This window comes from Pipistrellus kuhlii, unplaced genomic scaffold (assembly GCF_014108245.1).
Source record: "Pipistrellus kuhlii isolate mPipKuh1 unplaced genomic scaffold, mPipKuh1.p scaffold_m20_p_3, whole genome shotgun sequence".
Classification (NCBI taxonomy): Eukaryota; Metazoa; Chordata; class Mammalia; order Chiroptera; family Vespertilionidae; genus Pipistrellus; species Pipistrellus kuhlii.
The window spans coordinates 150,215,409-150,234,845 of record NW_023425529.1 but is presented as its reverse complement, the minus strand read 5'-3'; the positions used below and the strand labels follow the sequence as shown (position 1 = coordinate 150,234,845).

Genomic DNA, 19,437 nt, shown 5'->3' with positions numbered 1-19,437 from the left:
CAGATTTTTCTTGGTACACAGTAAAATATATGTGACTGAAAAATTACCCAAAATTTCAAAGTTCTGAAACAAAGGTATTTTACTTTTTACTTTTCAAGAACGTTTCTAATTTTGGAGTGGGATGGTGGGTCAGTTACTTATAACATCTAGTCGACTTTAGTAAGCAGCATGTGAGCACCCTGCAGAGAAGTGGGAAGACCTGGTCCTCCAGGATGGCAACGTGCCACATATTCTGGATTTGAAATACATAGCTGAAATATGTTTGATGGTGTCAAGTGGTTTGATGAGGAGAGATCTGAGTCACAAGGTGAAGAAGAATTCTATTAACCAGTGCACGCACATTATTTACTAAAAGGAAATCTGCGTTATCCTGTGGTCCATTAGAAAGATAGCTGATGTTACAAAAAAATCTGGCCTTAAGCCCTAGGTCTTCAATAGCGTGTGGCTTTAGGCAGTCATTTATCATCTGAATCGCATTCAAGTATCTTTAACATAGTGAAAGCACCACCAAATACAAATGGTTATGATAAGAAGGTATTTAAAAGAAAATACTAGATGAACTCCAAAGTACTTTTATGTATAAAGTATTGCAACAAAATGCACAACCAGCATTCAAAACACAAATCAGCTAATTTCAAATTACTCATTCTCTACACACATGAATGAAATATGGCAGTATTCTGCTAAAGATTACTGATAATTACAACAGAATGACGAGTCAGATGAATTAGTCTTAAACATTTAAAAATCTTCCAGATACAAATGGTTATGTAAATTAATTTCTTAACGTTTTACCTCATCTTGTAGTGACTCTTCCACTTGCTCATCATAGTCTTCATCTTGTCTTTTAACTAAAACACACCCAAATAAATGTCTTTTTAAATGGTCGTCAAAATGGCCAGGTATTACATTAAAAAATAAAAGCATAAAAAACTTACCTTGCCGCAATTCTTGATTTTTAAAATGTTCTTCGAGTTTAGCTTTCAGTATACCTCCCAATTCTTCGAAGTGTTCATTATTAAGGCATCCATCTCCCATTACTTCAATGCACTAAAATGAGGTTGAGCAAAGAAAGCCCATGAGATTTATGTATTTTTAAGAGTCAAAAGTTGAACTTCATTAAGAATCACAGAGAATCTGAGAAAAATTAACATGATTCAGTACCATGGAAACTATTAAGTGAGTAGATACACCTGTGTGGGGTTTTTTTTTGTTGTTGTTGTTAACATGCCAGTATTTAAAGAAAAAAAAATTTAAAATATATATTTTAAAAACTTGTCCTTGGCACATCTTAAGTGCCAGGCATTATGCTGGTTGCTAAGGGTTCAAAGATGGAACAGACCAACTCACTTCTAGGAGCTCAATTACACACATACTCCTTAAAAGACAGCAGTGGAGAAAAGGTACATCTTTTACAGACAGAGGGAATATGGGCAGACAAGGATATTACAGAAAAATCTGGCCTTTGGAAAAATAAAATTTTAAAGTGCAGGAGTGTAAATGGGGACAAACAAAGATGCTGAAGAATTTTTAAACCAAACTGTGGAGCAAGTTGTGGAGCTGTGTGCTATGGTGGTAACCAAGAACATGGAAAAGTGAATGAGACTCAAACAAAGGGCAAGTTAATTTTTGAGAAAAGAACCAGGCTGAAAAGAAAAAGCAACTTCTAGAACAAACCAACTGACGATATAAAAACAGCAAAAAGGAGAGAAAAAACAACAGGGAGGAAAAAAGAGGAATATGGGAGACTACATGGGAGTTGGAGATGATACTCAAGCCTGGAATACCAGAGGCGCTACTCTTAAAAAAAACAAAAGCAAACAAAAACACACAATACAAAATGACAATAAAACATTAAGAGAACTGAACGGTTTTGACTTTAGCCCAGCTGGTGTGGTTCAGTGGTTAAGCGTTGACCTATGAACCAGGAGGTTGCAGTTAGATTCTGATCAGGGTACATGCCTGAGTTGTGGGCTCGATTCCCAGTAAGGGGTGAACAGTAGGCAGTCAATAAATTGTACTCTCATCATTGATGTTTCTATTATCTCCCTCCCTTCCCCTTTGAAATCAATAAAATCCCCCAATATATTTAGCAAGACTAATAAATGAACACACAACCTTAAACATATTTTTAAGAAAAAAATATTTACCTTTGCAAAAGAATGCATTATTTCCGAGAGGACATCTGAATCTGGTTCTGTACCAATAGCCTTGATTAGAGCATCACACATAAAATGCCACATCTGTGTGAGATACTCAGGACCTCGAACTCTTGCACATTCCAGGAGCAGAGGCATGGATTCTGCTGCTGCCACTCGAACACGTTTTATAGTTAAGGAAATATAATCACTGTCCTCAAAAGCCTGTTCTATCATTTTGCTTACTTAATTAAGTGCTCCATGAGTTAACAGGAGTGGTAGGCAACTTCTATTTATCTAAGACTGCCATCCAAGAGCTTACATGTTAAATATGACATGTGAGCAGGAAGTCTCTCTGCTCATAAGGCATACCTCCTATCTTTTATCTCACCTACAATATAGCAAGAATGAACCTCCAATGTAAACCAAAAACATAAAAAATGACTATGAAAAGACCAGTGGGACCCTTGGGGGTCTCTTCCTATACTAGCCTTTTCTGTTTTCAATGATTAAGTTGCTTCTCTCAATCTAACACCATTTGTAAAATGGGGTCTCAAGACTTCCTCTTAAAAACGTTTTGTCCTTTTGCATCATGGGAAGTGTCTGCTGGGGAAAAGCCTCTTCCGTAAAGGACACTTCACAGAATATCAAATGAGGAACCACAACCAAGGACTCCAGAGGCAGACAGATCTGGGCTCAGTTGTCCCTTTTTATACCCATCTATGAAATTTTGTGTGTGCGAAAAGGCAAAACAAAAATGCACTTATATATATTAATTAAGTTGAGGAGTGAAACATTTAATATGCAGATTTACCAAGAGATGTTTCTCCCCAAAGGTGCTATCTTCATTTGAAATGTAGGATTCTGTGCTGCAGTAAGTTAAGGATTAGTAAGTTTCTAACTTATTATGAAAGGTTTTACTTTTTTAACATTACAAGAAGACATTTAGGAAAAGTAGCAATTATATACAATGTAAACATTTGCTAATAATAAAATATTCATCCTTAAGATCCTTCAGTGGGCCATAAAAGACTGCCAACTAGAGGATAGGTAACATTTTCTTTTTTTGTGTTTTTGGCACAGGTGAAACAAAGAACCAAGTTTATAACCTGAAAGTACAGTTAGTACAAACACAAACAATAATGATGATGTACCCTTCAATTAATAATACCTGCACAAGCTACAATTTAACTAAATCTAAACATGTTTTACATAAAAAATTGTAGGATATCATCATGGAAATAAAATTTCAGTAAAGGAACCATCAGTTTGACAACCTGTTCGGTATATTCCACAAAGCCTTCCTTTAACTCCTTAGCATAGCAAACCTGAAACCAAAGTATTGGAAAAGAAATCAAGATCCACATTAGTTTACAGGTATTTTTATTCACAAACAGCAGAATCTAAGAACTAGAGAATGTTGTATCCTAACTAGAATTACATTTAATGCATGCATGACTATCAAATTAGTCTTGTAACATAAAAAGGTAAAATGGAAAGTGCCATGAAATTATTATTGTATATATAGTATATTGTCATTCAAAGTCGGGAATGGTCCTTTTTTTTAAAGTCTCATGTAAATTTATCAAGTTTCAGCACTTTTATAATGAAAATACTATCAACAAAATACATCACTTAAGAAAAAAGGTAAATTTAAAGGTAAATTTTTTTTTCTTAAGTGATATATTTAAACTTAATTTTAGCATATCATTTATTTTGTAAATCTGTAGCAACAGGCCCATGCTAATTTGTAAAGATTCATTTTAATAGTGAAATACTACATTAAACCTCACTGTCTACTCTATAACATGCTCATAAAGAAAAAAATAAAACAGAAAAACTCAAAGATTAAACACACACTCCTTAATACCACAAGATAATTATTGTGAACATTTTAATTTTGCTACCATGTTTGTTTACACAACTGAAAAGATATCAGTTTTATTTTTAACATTATGAGTATATTTCTGTTCATTCAAAAAATATTCCTGGCTTACCTACTTATACACTAAGCACAAAACACAAAAATCCTTGCCTTCCATGGCTTTGTAATACTCCAAAGTATTGTAATTATTGATCACCTTCCTAATAATAGGCACTCAGGTTAATTTTTTTGTTGTTGTTATTAAAAAAAAGCACTGATAATGAAAAGTTGTATCCACACGATTTCTTCAGGATGAAAATCCAGAAGTAGAAATGTTGGGTCAAAAGGTTTCTACATTTTTCAAAGAATATATTCTTGCTCTTCAAAATAGTTTTCTTAGCATCTATTAAAAGCATTGCTACCATATATATATATATTTATATGTTTTTATGAGAAATTGTTAAATAATGTTTAAACATTATCACTTACCAGCATTTGACAAGCAGTTGATTTTTCTTCCAATCCTGCAGTTTTAATACCAAAACTTTGCTGGTCTCCAAGGTTCACAAACTCCCAACCATCATCATCACTCATATTCTCCATGTCTTGGGCTATTACAGAGAGAGAGAAAAAAATCATGTTAAAATTAGTAACAAAGAGAAATTTTACCATTCCTGACTTCATGAAGACACTTACTATCTAAAAGGGCTACTTCAGGCTTAATTGAAGCTGTTTTCATTAAAGGCCCCATGACCACTGGAAGATATTGCTGAAATTCTTTTCCAAGGATTTTGCACATTCTGGCCCATGCTGAGATCATGTAAGAGATCTGGGAAGAAAGTGAAAATTAAATTAATTTAAAAAACAATAGGTAAATAAGACAAAGTAATTACCTATTTCATAGAAATAATGTTTTATTTTACATTCATGGCTTTTAAACATTTTCTAAGGTCATAAACTTAAAATGTTCAGAAATAACAACATCACTGGGAACCTCTACACTGGGATATAGTCACAGAAAGTGAAGCAATACAGAAAGACCAGGATCATATCTATCTTTCCTACGTTCAAGAAGTAACATAGTTTTCCCTACTGTCATCTGAGTCATATAAATAAAACCTACTTAAAATCCTAGGCACTATTTTTTTTTTTTTTTTGAAGACAGACACACTTTGACTTTCTATCCCTACTGCCTAGTGTTCCATCCATTAAACATTAACACCCAAGAAACAAAACATCCCTTTCTCGTAGGTATTGTAATTTTCTGTGTTAGTGGCTGGTCTATTTGACGCCTCTTCTACAACTGTGTTTACATAGACTTCCTTACCCATAGAGAATCTAGGCTCTGTAACCCAGAAAGCGATTTCTTACTCCCCTATATCTATCTATATATCTATCTCACATACATTGCTTCCCACTTCTAATTTAGAAAAACAAAACAAAAATACAATTTTGAGGGTAAGGGAAATAATTATAGTATGGCTATGTAAAGCCAAAATTTAATCCAATTATTTATTGAGTGCCTGTGTTATGTTAGGCATTCTAAGTACAATTAAGATTAGGATGAACAATTACAATTATTACAAGTGTCCTAAGTACCTACAATTGAAACTGATACTGGATGTGAAATATAAGCAGGAGTTAGCCAGGTTGAGTGGGGGAGGGTTCTTTCTAAGTTAAAAAATATGTTTACTAATAGTCATAGGCAGAGAGAAGAGAGCATGGCATGTTCTAAGATAGTTAGGTTTCTGCATTTCTTTTCTTTTGACAGGGGAGGGGAATTTATATGGAATTCAAAGGACTAGAAGACATCCAAATAGAGATGCCTCGTGTTTTCATAAATGAAGCCCAAATTCAGAGAAAGATCTGGAAGTCACAAGCAGAACCGAGGCCATGATTGTGAATGACACTGCTCGAAGGGCATAAAAAAAGAGGGTCTATGACAGAGTCTCAAGAGCATCAAAACACTGAGAGTTGAGAAGGAGGAGCAAGTACAGCAAACTGAGAAAAAAGTAAAAATTCAATTAAAACTATTTAAGTGCCTATTTTATGTTAGGCATTGTGAATACTTATGAGAAGTTGAAGTCAAACCAGTGAAGAATGGTTCTGAAACGTATGGTTGATATTGCTCAGGAAACCTATTATTCCTTTTTTATTTTTTTAAATATATTTTTATTGATTTTTTACAGAGAGGAAGAGAGACAGAGAGCTAGAAACGTCGATGAGAGAGAAACACCGACCAGCTGCCTCCTGCCCACCCCCTACCGGGGATATGCCCGCAACCAACGTACATGCCCCTGACCGGAATTGAACCTTGGACCTTTCAGTCCGCAGACCGACGCTCTACCACTGAGCCAAACCGGTTTCGGCTTTTTTTTTTTTTTTTTTTTTTTTTAAAAGTACATTTAACTTTGTACTAGCTGAAACTCCTAAATGGATTAAGGATGGAACATATTGAGGCTGCTTTACCTGAGGATCATCATCTTCCATATCACTGAAGTCTGTCTGGGTCTTCAACAATAGCTGCATCACATCCGATGCATCTTGCATGAACTAGAAAAAAATATTTAAGAAAAACACCAATATGACTTTTGTATAATATCAAATCAGACAGGTACTTAATGTTTCTTGTGTAATAATAAAACTTGCCCAAAAGATCTATTACATTTCCCATATTGGTCATATCCCCTCAGATAAAAAAGTATGATATTGAAAAATTTTCACCATATTGCAACAGACAGTGCTCTTTCTATAAAAATACTCTCTGCTAAAGTCAAAGTGAATTGCAATACAAATTTTTTTTTTTTCTAATGGCATCAAATTCTGGTCTATGGCTTATGCATTTCCACTAGTAAAATGGTAATCCAAATCCAGAAAAAAATTTTTGGATTGCTCCATAGACCTATATGATTTTCATTTAACTGTGGTTCTGGCAATCTCTATTGTATAAACAGGCAGTGATATAAAAATACTTGAAAGCCAGATATACAGAGTATGTAACATAAAAATGTTTTAAGGGTTAGCTTCTCGGTATCCCACAGAAAACAATTTATAAGGTAAGTTAATATTGAGTCTGGTTTTAGAGACCACAGTGAGGGGTTCTATGTTGGTAGTTCTGAGAATAAGATCATGAAAGGTGGATGACAGAAGAATGTCTTTTGGATTAGCTTTGACAATTCTGAGTTGTTGGCTGGGAAGAAAAAACACAATGGCCAATGCTCCTTGGTAATTATATTCTGAAAAGCTATATATATAAAGATTTCTCTCTTAGGACATCTGATTAAAAAAAAAAAAAAAAAAAAAAAAAAAAAAATATATATATATATATATATATATATATATGTGTGTGTGTGTGTGTGTGTATGTATGTATGTATATGTATGTGTATGTATATATATATATATATATACACACATAAATTTCAGAGTGGAAGGGAGAGATAGAAACATAATGATGAGAATCACCAATTGGCTGCCTCCTGTATGCTCCCTACTGGGGATTGAGCCTGACACCCAGGCATGTGCCCTTGACTGGAATCAACCAGTACCCTTCAGTCTGCAGGCTGATACTCTATTCACAGAGCCAAACCAGCTAGGGTCACCTGATTGTTTTTTAAGTGAACAGGAAAGCATCTGGAATGTTTCCAAGCAAATGTTTAAATGAGTGAAACTAAACATGGATCCTGAACTCCACATGCTCCCAAGAGATAGATTGTACATGTGATAAGGGGAAGTTCTCAAGAGTATAACTTGAATTAAAAACCTTAAAATGAAGGCAACAATTTATCCTATATAATAAAGAGGTAATATGTAAATTAACCCTCACACCCTCACAAGGTGGCTGGTTGCCTATGACCAGACTGCCAGGGGGATTAATGAGGGATGACCAAATGACTGAATTGCAGGCTGCGTGGGGCAACCAGGCCAGTGGTGGGGGTTGGGGGCCAGTTAGGGGCAACCAGGCCAGCAGTGAGGGGCAATCAGGCTGGCAAAGGGGTGGGGGGGGCAGACTAGGAGTGGTGGTGCAGTTGGGGGCAAACAGGCAGGCGAGTGATTAGGAGCCAGTGATCCTGGATTGTGAGAGGGATGTCTGACTGCCAGTTTAGGCCTGATCCCTGGGACATCCCCCAAGGGATCCCAGATTAGAGAAGGTGCAGGCTAGGCTGAGGGGAACGCCCCCATGTCCAGCGCACGAATTTTGCCCACCAGGCCTTTAGTTTATATATAAAATGGGAATATGAGGGTAAGCTGATGGGAGGAAAAAAAAAAAGCACCCAGAAAACCACTTATCAGAAGGAAAAAACCCTCTCGCACCCTCAATGCTTCCATAGACAAATTATATTAGGTCTAGTAATAATTAATGTTGTTTTCTAATACCTTTTTAAATCGAATTTATTTAAACAATACAACAAAATTTAATCAACAATATAGTTGCCGTTGTTTTCTACTACTTGTGCCCAACGCTCAGGAAGCATTTTAATCCCTCTGTTGTAAAATTCTTGTGATTTTGATGCAAAAAATTCAGTCAATGCATTTTTGAGGCATTCTTCATTATTAAATTTTTTTCCAAGAAGAAAGTTTTGCAAAGAACGAAACAAATGGTAATCGGAAGGGGCAGTATCAGGAGAATATGCAGGTTGAGGGAGAACTTCCCATTCCAACTGGCGCAGTTTTTCAGCAGTGATTCTTGCAGTAGGCGGTCGTGCGTTATCGTGGTGAAGAATTACGCCCTTCCGATTAATCAGCGCGGGTTCTTTTTCTCTTAAAGCTTGGGCTAACCTTTCCAATTGGGCACTATACACTGCACTTGTTTGGTTAGATGGTAAAAGTTCATAATGAAGAATTCCTTTAAAATTCCACCAAACACACAACATCACTTTTTTCGCATGCAAGTCAGGTTTTGGCGTGGGCTGCGGAGCCTCATTTTTGTCCAACCATTGAGGCCGCCTTTTCAAATTAACATACAGCACCCATTCTTCATCTCCGGTAACAATTTGCTCTAAAAACGGCAAACGGTTTTGACAAGAGAGGAGCGAACTGCAAATTGTGACTCTTTGATTACGGTTGTTGTTGGTCAACTCATGAGGAATCCATTTTCCAAACTTTTGGACTTTGCCAAGTGCACGCAATTGATTGGAAATTGTTTTTTGTGAACAATTTAAAGTTGTCGCAAGCTCTTGTTGGGTAATTTGAGGATTTTGCGCCAAAAGAGCTTGAAAAGCTTCTTGATAAAAATTGGACACACGGCCTCGACCACTCTTGTCATAACGAAAAATTTCCCTCGCGAATTTTCTCAAACCAACGCTGGCATTTTCTGGTGCTAAATGCATCTTGACCAAGAGCACTACAGATGTTTTTTGCAGCCTCACTTGCTTTTCTTCCTAATTGGAACTCGTAAAGCATGCAGTGCCGAATATGGTCTTTATCCGCCATCTTCTTAGCCCTAGTTTTGCAACAAAAACCAAACCAAACACAAACTTTTTCAAGCAAAACTTGTTAATTGCACTTCACACGTTCTGTAGATACCACGTGTTTGAAGGTTATATCAATACAAGTCAACGCCAAGCAAGATTTTAAACAAATGTTTAAAAACGACATTAATTATTACTAGACCCGATAGTAAATTCTACATACTGTAAATCACTTACTTTTTCCTTCCCAACAGCCAGACCAATGAGACTGATGCATTCAATAGTTTTTCCTCTGAGAAGTCTAAGTTCCTTTTGAACTGCATTCTCAACAATGTGCTTTAGTGATGGCATAAATAAGTCATAGTAGGGGACAAACTTTTCCTCTGCAGTATCTGCAACTGATGCGATAGATGTCACAACTTGTTCCAAAACTAGCTTGGTGCCTTTCTGAATCAACTAGGAGAAGAAAGACATACAAAATACATTATGTGAATGAGAAATTGGAAGAAATACTCTAAGTTTCCAAATGCTTTTCTGAAATGGCAAGATGAAACCACTCTTCAGCAGCCAGAGTGAAGGTAATAGGTTTTAGAGCAAATTTAAGAATCCCTGTTGAACTATTTATGTGGATTTCTCTCTCTTCAGTTACTATAGGCCTCCTTACTCGTTTTTGTGTTATCTCATATTACAGCAAGTCTTCGAGCACGAATTTGCCATCAAATGCCTATCCTCTTTCTTCTAATTGGATTCTTCTGAGAAGATACACTAATGATGCTACTGGTGTCCTCTTTTTCACTCACTTCAGTCTTCGATATGATGATCCTTTCTCCTGAACCAGAGATCTACAGTATACTCTGACCTACGCAGTAATTAATACTAACTGGGTATTTGTAGCTAGGCTTATGTTGACACCTGGTAATATTATACTTCCTTTTGGATTCACATAAATACTTGCTTTAGTAACTACACCCAGATTTTCTTCTCCCCATCTACTACAACACACTCTGAGAGTTCCTCACTTGTATTGGGTTCCAGCACAACTTTAAGAGGTTAATTTATTCCCTTCTTCTTCTGTATCTCAGTAACTGTGCCATATTTAATGTTTAAGAAGGAATGTCCTTTTTCCTTAAGTTACCCGCTTTTCATAAAACTCTTGCTCACATAATTTATCCTCCTTTTCATCCTATCTTAGCAACTACTTCCTTCAGTCTGTATCTTACACGTTGCCCCTCTGCAGGAAGGGGAGGGAAATATAGATGTTCTTGCTCTTGCTCTTCACACTTCAGCCTAAAATCACATTTGTTTGATCTATTCCCGACTTTACCAGCCAAGCAATCTGCCTTCAACCTTGATCTATATCTTTGTCTTCAGATACACTTATGTTCCTACTCTGCTATCATATGGATGTATCATATAGTACATACTTTAAAAAATATATATAAATATTTTATTGGTTTTTTTAAAGAGAAGAATGGAGAGGGATAGAGAGCTAGAAACATCGATCAGAGAGAAGTATCGACCAGCTGCCTTCTGCACACCCCCTACAGGAGATATGCCCACAACCAATGTACATGCCCTTGACCAGAATTGAATCTGGGACCCTTCAGTCCACAGACCAACGTTCTATCCACTGAGCCAAACCAGTTTCGGCAATATAGTACATACCTTTTGTTACAAATTGACTTGCCTTCTGAAACATTATATCTCTTTTAAATATTAAATTTATTAAGATGACATTGGTTAATAAAGGTCAGGTATACAATTCTCTAATACAGCATCTGTATATTTTATTGTGTATTTACTATCCCCTTTCCCTCTGGTAATCACGATACTGTTGTTTGTGGCTATGTGTTGTTGGTTTGGTTATTTTTTTACTTATCTTGTTCTTCAGCCTGTGTCCTTCTGTTGTTCTTTAGACCAGTGCTATGCAGAGTGTGGTTTGTGAACTTGTCTGTTACTAATTCATATTAAAGTATAGGAATTGAGAGTTATGCCTCTTGCCTGCTCCCTGACCAGGGCCAAGGAACCTGCAATCAAGGCACGAACCTTTGACTGGAATCAAACCCAGGACCCTTCAGTCTTCAGGCTGATGCTCTATCTAATGACCCAAATTGGCTAGGGCAATCTTTGCTTCTCTTATTTGCATCTTTCTTCTCACACACTGCTTACTAACACCATTATACTGTTTGTAGGCTGCTCCTCTTACTTAACCTATAACTAAAACCATCTTCTTTTTGAATGGCCAGGTCTTATTTTTAAAAACAACACACTTAAAGCAAGCAAGAAAACAAACAAACAAATAAATAAAATCCTTTTCCACATGTCTATGTGACCTGGTTTAGGAAATCAACATTGTTTACGTCCTTCTCTTTCATCTTTTGAAATTCAAACTATCAGAAAGAAACTGCATTTTTCTCGAGAAATGTCTTTTAGTCACCTTTCCCCCCAATTTCCACTATTACCATCCAAGTTCCCTGAAAAATGATCATGATGCTCTTTCTTCCCTTAAGTCATCTTCCCTTTTAAGTCCCACAATGCTACCTTGTTAATTTCCTAAAATCATATTATCATGAGTCCTTAGAGCAATTAAAAACATAAATTATTTCTTCCAAATTTACCTAAATTAGAGTTAAAAAATAACTCTTCCTTGTTTTCAAGATAATTCATATACTGATTTTACCTAACCTTTAGGGAATATCTTACCTAGTTCTAAAACTGGATCATTTTCTGATCAAGCTTATAATGTCCTTTCAACTTTCTATCCTTTTTTTCTTTTTTTTAAATAATCTTACAAAAATGTTTTAAAATTAATTTTTAGAGGAAAATAAAGAGGGACAGAGAGATAGAAACATCAATGAAAGAGAAACACCATCCATCAACTGCATCCTGCACTCCCCCTAACTGGAAGCTGAGCTGCAATCCAGGCATGTGCTCTGACCAGGAATTGAACCGGTGACCTCTTGGTTCCTGGGTCAATGCTCAACCACTTAGCAACACTGGCCAGACTCAACTTTCTATTCTTGACAGCCATGTTGAAAAGTCCCCCTGTTCCCATCAAATTAATCTAAATTAACACCTAAATAGGGGGTTGAAGATCTTAAAATTTACCTCCTGAAGTTTAAGTACCATGATGGAATGTAGATGTTTCACCAAGTTATCCAAATATGGAATAAGCAGTGACTTGGGACAGTCCTCCGTAAAGTTAATGAGAGCGGCAGCGGCATGGGCCTGCACTCGCTGATTGCCTTGGTCTTCCATGGTCTGCAGAAGAGCTGCAATCACCTGTGAAAGGAAATCACATAAGCATACATTTTGAAATGCTACCCCTCTTCTTAAGAGTTTGAGCATTTGAGGACTTGTTGCTTACCTTCTCATGAAATTTCTTTTGGAAACCAGGTGCAAAATCTGTAGCCATCTGTCCAACTGCATTACAGGCTGCATACCTCACTCTTGGATGCTGGAATATACTCCTTGGTATTAGTAAAGGCTTTCTAATTTCCATTTGAAACTACAGTAATAATTATGAATCAAACAGTTATTGGTACTTACAGGATCCTGAAGAAAAAGCAAAACAAAATTTACTATCTCATTTAGAATTCCTTCCATTTGCTGGTGGCATCCTTCCCCAATGGCAGATAAAGCCATTAATCCTGCATGTCGATATTTCCAGTCAGCTAGAGAGAAAAAAAATGCAAATAAAAGAACAGCAATGAGACACTACAAACATGTCATTTTAGCAGAAGTATTAAAAGTTCTTCTTAACTCTGACAAAGAGTAATAAAATATTTTTATATGTTTATTAATTTAAAAACTGAATAGAAAAAGTTCCTGACTGTATTATTTCATTGTAATAGTGGTTATGTCACACAAACATTTGCATGCCAAAGGTTAAATGGCAAAATAGAAGCAAAGAGTTTATCAGTATTTATAAACTACTTAAAATAAGAGACTTTTCCTCTGATACTATAAGCAATAAATGCCTGGATCTTCTGTCACACACTGCTGCTTACTGAATCCAGATTTGTTGATTTCCAAAAGAAAAAAACAAAAACAAAAACCCAAATAGAAAAACATTGCTACTTTTAAAGAACTTTTATTTAGTAATATGGTAAATGAATATGGATGAGTTTATTTTGTATTCTAATATAATAATGTGTATTTGCTTTTTTATTAACAGAATATTCACTAAGCAATGGTTATTTTTTTACTAGACTTCACATCCTATTCTAATATGTACTTTCCCTGATTCTTATGTCTAAAATTCCTTCTAGAAAAAAAAAAAAAAATTCCTTCTAGAACAACCAAGGTACACATAAATACATGGTAAGGCAAAAGTAGGTATATAGTTGTGAATATGCATAACAGTTTATACTTGTATTATTTATTAATTATTGTAGTTGTCTACATAAATTCAGCTAAGGCATCTAAAAGTATTTAAGAAATAGCAGACATTCTTTTAGTATTTTTTTGTTTGTTTTGTTTTAGAGGAGTCATTCTTCACAAAAATGTTATTTCTGGTAATGTATAATGTGTTTCTTATTATTTTTAAATAAAGATTTTTAATATTTGTTTTAATTTCAAATACAAATTGATATAACACACGTAAAGAAAAGCACTCTGAAAATCTCAGTAATTTTTAAGAGTGGGAAGGCATCTAGAGAAGTTTGAGAATTGCTGGCATAAAGGTTAAACCACATTGTAGAAAAATCCTAAAATATTTCATACTACATTTTTCACTTTGGGGAGCCTGAAACCTATGTAAAGATGAACTCTGTTGTAATTAATTCTACTGTAAAAATTTTCTGAAAAATTGCTAATATTGATGCTAAGTATTAAAACTTTATCATATAAATTTGTCTTTAATGTGTTTAATTACTCAATATACCAGTAAACCAAAACTGAGTCAAGTAAGGAATAATAATCCTAGGAAACTAAAATATCAGTTTCTTATACTAATCTGTGCATACTGTACTTACTAATTAAAATTAAAGAAATGCAATAAATACTGATATAGAAAGATATCTATATTTGATTCAGAGATATGACACATACATTCATTTGTGCAGTGTATGAAAGAATGCTGAGCAAATGGGATGGCATGGTATGGGGATTTGGAAATGGTTTTTCTCCTCTCAATGTTAAGATTTAAAAAATTCTGCAGTTCATTATCTAAAGCAAAGACAACAAAACTTTTTGGGGGAAAAAAGGAGTGTATGTTACTAAGAAATATATACCATTTGCCATCGTTAAAGCACTTTTCACATAAATTAAATATAGCTTTGGATTCTATCCATAATCCTGGGTATAGGGCAAGCATCATTTTCTAGTTTTATACACAAGAAAATGAAAGACTAGCTCAAAGTCATACATTCAGCAGTAACAAATCTTAATGTGTCCATTGCCATACAAGTAAAACCTTTTTTACTAGCTAGTAAGTTGTAACAGGACTTTAAAAGTCAAATTCTTGAACTGCAAATCACAAAACCACAACAAAACAATCCAAAAAGTGTGAATCAATGGAAAAGCACTGTTGGCTAGTTGGCCTTGTGCAAAATGTCTCTGGGCTTTACTATCATCTTAAAATGAAAAAGCTAGATTCTTTTTAGCGGTAATTAGAGGTTGAGGAATTTGTGATGCTATCTGTCCCTATCCTTTTGTGAAAGACCCTATACCCTGGCTGGTTTGGTTCAATGGATAGAGCATCGGACCTGTGAACCAAAGAGTCCCAGGTTCCATTCCGGTCAAGGACAAGTATCTTGCTTGCGGGATCCTCCCCGACCTGGCCCTGGTTGGGGCGTGTGCAGGCGGCAACCAATCGATGTGTTTTTCTCACATTCATGTTTCTGTCTTTCCCTCTCTCTAAAAGGTCAATGGAAAAGTGTCCTCGGGTGAGGATTAACCCAAAACAACCCCAACCCCAACCCCAAACACAAAAAATTCAAGGAGTTAAAAAAAAAGGGGAAAAATTACTACTCAAGACCCAAATGTAAAACCACATTATTAAATAGGGACCATGGTTTGGGCAATGCCTTTCAAGGTAAATAAGAATCTTAATAGAATAAGAAGGAGTAAGGTAAACAGTCTAAGGGCTAGCTAGAGTTCTTAATAGTTCAATTTCATTTGAGGCTAGTATTGTAACTGTTTTACTACCTTAATATCATGAATCAATAGTTTGCCCCTCAAAGTCTCCTATAATGTACTCTATATATGAAATATTCATACAAGCAAATTATGATTTATTTTTGTACAAGTGTATGCAGCACCATTATTTTAATAAACAAAAAATATTAACGTTCAATGGGGAAGTGTGGGATGCTATGTGCTGTTGTAAATAAGGGAGGCTATTGTGTGGTGATATACTGTACTGGGCGGCAAAAGCTTAAGGTAAGTATGAGGAGTCTGTATGGAATGGTCACATTCCAAAAGTGCCCCCTGCCAATATGCATAAAGAGAAAAACAAAAACGGAAAGGGGGTGAGGAAGAGAGGCAAATAAAACACTCTCAGAAACTTTTTAACAGTGGCCACCTCTGAATCTAAGGTAAGGGACTTTTATTTTTATTATTCTTCTTCTTATTATTTTTTAAAATATATTTTATTGATTTTTCACAGAGAGGAAGAGAGAGGGATAGAGAGTCAGAAACATCGATGAGAGAGAATCATCGATGAGAGAGAATCATCGACCAGCTGCCTCTTGCACACTCCCCACTGGGGATGTGTCTGCAACCAAGGTACATGCCCTTGACCGGAATTGAATCTGGGACCCTTCAGTCCGCAGGCCGACACTCTATCCACTGAGCCAAACCAGTGCCGGCCTAAGGTAAGGGACTTTTAGTTAATACATTTCAATATTTGAATTAAAAAAAAAAATTCAAATACATTTACTTTGTAATTAAAAAAACAAAACATCCCCACAAAAAACATGTAGACAATGTTTAGTATTGATATGACCAAATATTTATTAAGAAATACTAGATATTTTTTTAAAATAAAAGATATTGAATGGAGATTATATAAATCAAGTATCTCTCATAAAATTTTTAATAAAATGTTTTATAAATAGTAAAAATAATATCATCTTAGTTAAATTAAATCTAGATGTTTCTGGCTAAAGAGAAAACTGTAAATTTTCCTTAGACTTTACATATTCTTCCTATAGAATTAGGCCAATACTGAGGAGACTGGGGTTATTTTTAATAGTGAGGAAAAATATTCTTTGGCTTAAGACTGAATGGCCCCAAAGACTACTAAATAAAATTTTATTAACACAATATAAAAATCAGGTTAAACATAGAATATAAAAAGACAAAGATTAATTTTTAGACATAGTTTAAGCATTTGTTAAGAGTTTCTGATTTATATCGAAGCCGACTTGGCTCAGTGATAGAGCGTCGGTCTGCGGACTGAAAGGTCCCAGGTTTGATTCCGGTCAAGGGCATGTACATTGGTTGCGGGCACATTCCCGGTAGGGGGTGTGCAAGAGGCAACTGGTCGATGTTTCTCTCTCATCGATTTTTCTAGCTCTCTATCTCTCTCCCTTCCTCTCTGTAAAAAATCAATAAAATATATTTTTAAAAAAAGTTTCTGATTTAGAAAGCAATTTTCCATTATTCTAGCATTTGAAAGAAAGAACTTACGATTTTGAAGCATCTGCATAATGTGTTCCTTGATCATGGGCAAAACAAGCTTTCCACCAAGTCCACAAGCCATTCGGTCCAAAGCACTCTCACCAGCAACTGCATTGCTGCACAAAACAGCATGTAATGTACTCAACATATTCAAGATATACAATAATAGTACACTATACAGACGTATTTCTAAACATGGATCGTTATTAAACTAGGATAGAAAAAGAGTAAGTCAAGCAGCCTTTTGAATGTATATAGTAAATTGTGAGTTAAAAACCCTAGAGTTAAAAAAGGGATGGGAGGCAAATAAACTTATGATTCACTGTAGTTTAATAAGTCCCATGTCCAAATTTTATTTTTCAAGGATTTTTTTCTCCTTTCTCTCTCTTTACATGCACACTGGCTAACAAGTATTAGCTTCTGATACTTTCAAGATGCAGAAATGTGTGCAAAGCATTTAGGAGAACCTTGTGTTTTTTATTTCCTGGACAAATATCCTTCAAAATGACCAGTGAACAGAACATAGGAAACTGAAAGGGGGCTGAGACGGTATATGATTTTCTCCTCACTGTGAACTTATTTACCTTTAAAGGGGTATAAATTGCATTGCCAAAAATTATGTGAAAATGAAACCCCATTCCAGTGTTTTCACTGAAAACTGAAGAAAACCAGGCATAAAAGCCTTTGCCCTGCATTATAACTCTAAGATTAGCATTGAGTTTGTCATGTGCATAATCTTTAACTGTTCTGAAGATAAAACATACAGGGTGGACAAAAATAGATTTGCAGTTGTTTGTATGCAAAACAAGATAGTAAGTAATGAACAGTAATATATTGTAGAATAAACTGTTTTGGATACTTACAACTATAAACCTACTTTGGCCTCCACATGTGTACAAAGAAAAGGCTACAAATTATCTTTAGAACAGGTTCTTAGACTTAAACTGATCTTGAAAATAAATACATGACCATTTACTCATAGATAAGAAAACCTTAGTCACCTAGTCCAGAAAAAACAGCTTTCATAAACCATATAAATTCAAGGGCCTTTTGCAGGGCAAATTCCAGGCCAGGTAGCAGCACATGAGAGTAAATGAACCAGGGAAAGGAAACCAGATCCGAGCCCTATCTTTTCCTCAGCCCTGCTAGGATATTTCCAGTGAAGGACCACTTTCATACACTTCAACACAGTATTTTAAGTCAGAACTCAGTCATTTTTAATAATGGGAGTTAGCCACAGAAGCCACCATATAATCTATAAGTTAAATGTCTTTCATTTCTAGTATTGTTATAATAGCTTATACTGACTGCTAGTCTTTCTGGGAATAATTTCTGCTCTTTTTAAGAAACAGAGATAGTATGATACCCTGGGAAGACTAAGAGAAATGGTATTAAAGCCCAGTCTATTAACTGGCTATGCAATATTGAGTAAATCACTAAACCATTTCTCTCCATTTTGTATCTATAATATACCTATAAGACTACTGAAAGAATCAAATTAACAGATCTCTGAAGTGCAATTTCATGTACATGCAAGGGGCCATCATCACTATTGGAATAGTAAATATAGATATTGTTTGACTTTTCCATAGAAATCTATATTCATGGAGGACTTGTAAGTCACAAGTAAAATAGCAATTCCAGTGTTATGTCACCTAGTGTACAGATTTCACCACCGTTTCCTTTCTAGCCTCAAGTTAGATTGGGATAGAAAAGATAGCTACTTTAAAATATTTACAAAATTAGATGCAGAAATGCATACAAGAAGCCTAAGTGTCCCATATTCCAAACTTAAAAGTTTAACTTCAAATTATGGAATACAGTGGGAGAAAGGTGGGGGCCTCATAAGCCTAAAGCTCTCAATGTCTCACATGTTGCTCTCTAGATTCTCAAGGAGGAACCTTTATACACTATTTGTTGTGTATGATTGATTACCTGTCAAAATCATCATCTTCTAGTTCATCCGCATTTGCCCAGTCCTCATCCTCTTCTAGATCAACCATCATTGCTAACATCTGAGGAACTAAAGGAAATAATTTTATACCCGAAGAACATGGCTATTTTTGTCAATATTATCATTTACAAACAAGAATCTCACTAAGTAAAAAATGAAGGATTTACTTTGCCTCTAAGAGAGTGAAACAAAAAAAATTATTTGCCTGTGCGCCCATCACCTGTTTTTAATTTTAACTGTTTGTTGTTGTTTTTTTGGAAGGCCACATTTACTTTAAATCTTATTAAGAAGTACATTAAGAATTAAAGTCAAACTTCACAAAACCTACTATATTATCTCCCTTCCTCACCAGAAGAGAGCTCCATAATAAAAAATTCAAATATTTCCATTCCCAAACTGTTTTTACACTTGAACTATCGACCTCTGTATTTACATACAAAGAAGC

At 35.3% G+C, this 19,437-nt stretch overlaps 1 protein-coding gene across 1 annotated transcript in view; it reads right to left on the bottom strand.

Annotated features, from left to right (window-relative positions):
- The window catches only part of IPO5 (importin 5), a 59,121-nt gene that overhangs the window by 14,403 nt on the left and 25,281 nt on the right, over positions 1 to 19,437 (bottom strand). The window contains exons 9-21 of the mRNA XM_036456015.2: positions 18,974 to 19,061; positions 17,048 to 17,154; positions 12,962 to 13,086; positions 12,780 to 12,869; positions 12,521 to 12,694; positions 9,650 to 9,868; positions 6,472 to 6,555; positions 4,699 to 4,831; positions 4,492 to 4,613; positions 3,370 to 3,466; positions 2,151 to 2,323; positions 939 to 1,050; positions 796 to 851 (exon numbers count right to left, since the gene is read on the bottom strand). Coding sequence (XP_036311908.1) covers positions 796 to 851; positions 939 to 1,050; positions 2,151 to 2,323; positions 3,370 to 3,466; positions 4,492 to 4,613; positions 4,699 to 4,831; positions 6,472 to 6,555; positions 9,650 to 9,868; positions 12,521 to 12,694; positions 12,780 to 12,869; positions 12,962 to 13,086; positions 17,048 to 17,154; positions 18,974 to 19,061 — 1,580 coding nt within the window. The remainder of the gene's footprint in view (positions 1 to 795; positions 852 to 938; positions 1,051 to 2,150; positions 2,324 to 3,369; positions 3,467 to 4,491; positions 4,614 to 4,698; positions 4,832 to 6,471; positions 6,556 to 9,649; positions 9,869 to 12,520; positions 12,695 to 12,779; positions 12,870 to 12,961; positions 13,087 to 17,047; positions 17,155 to 18,973; positions 19,062 to 19,437) is intronic.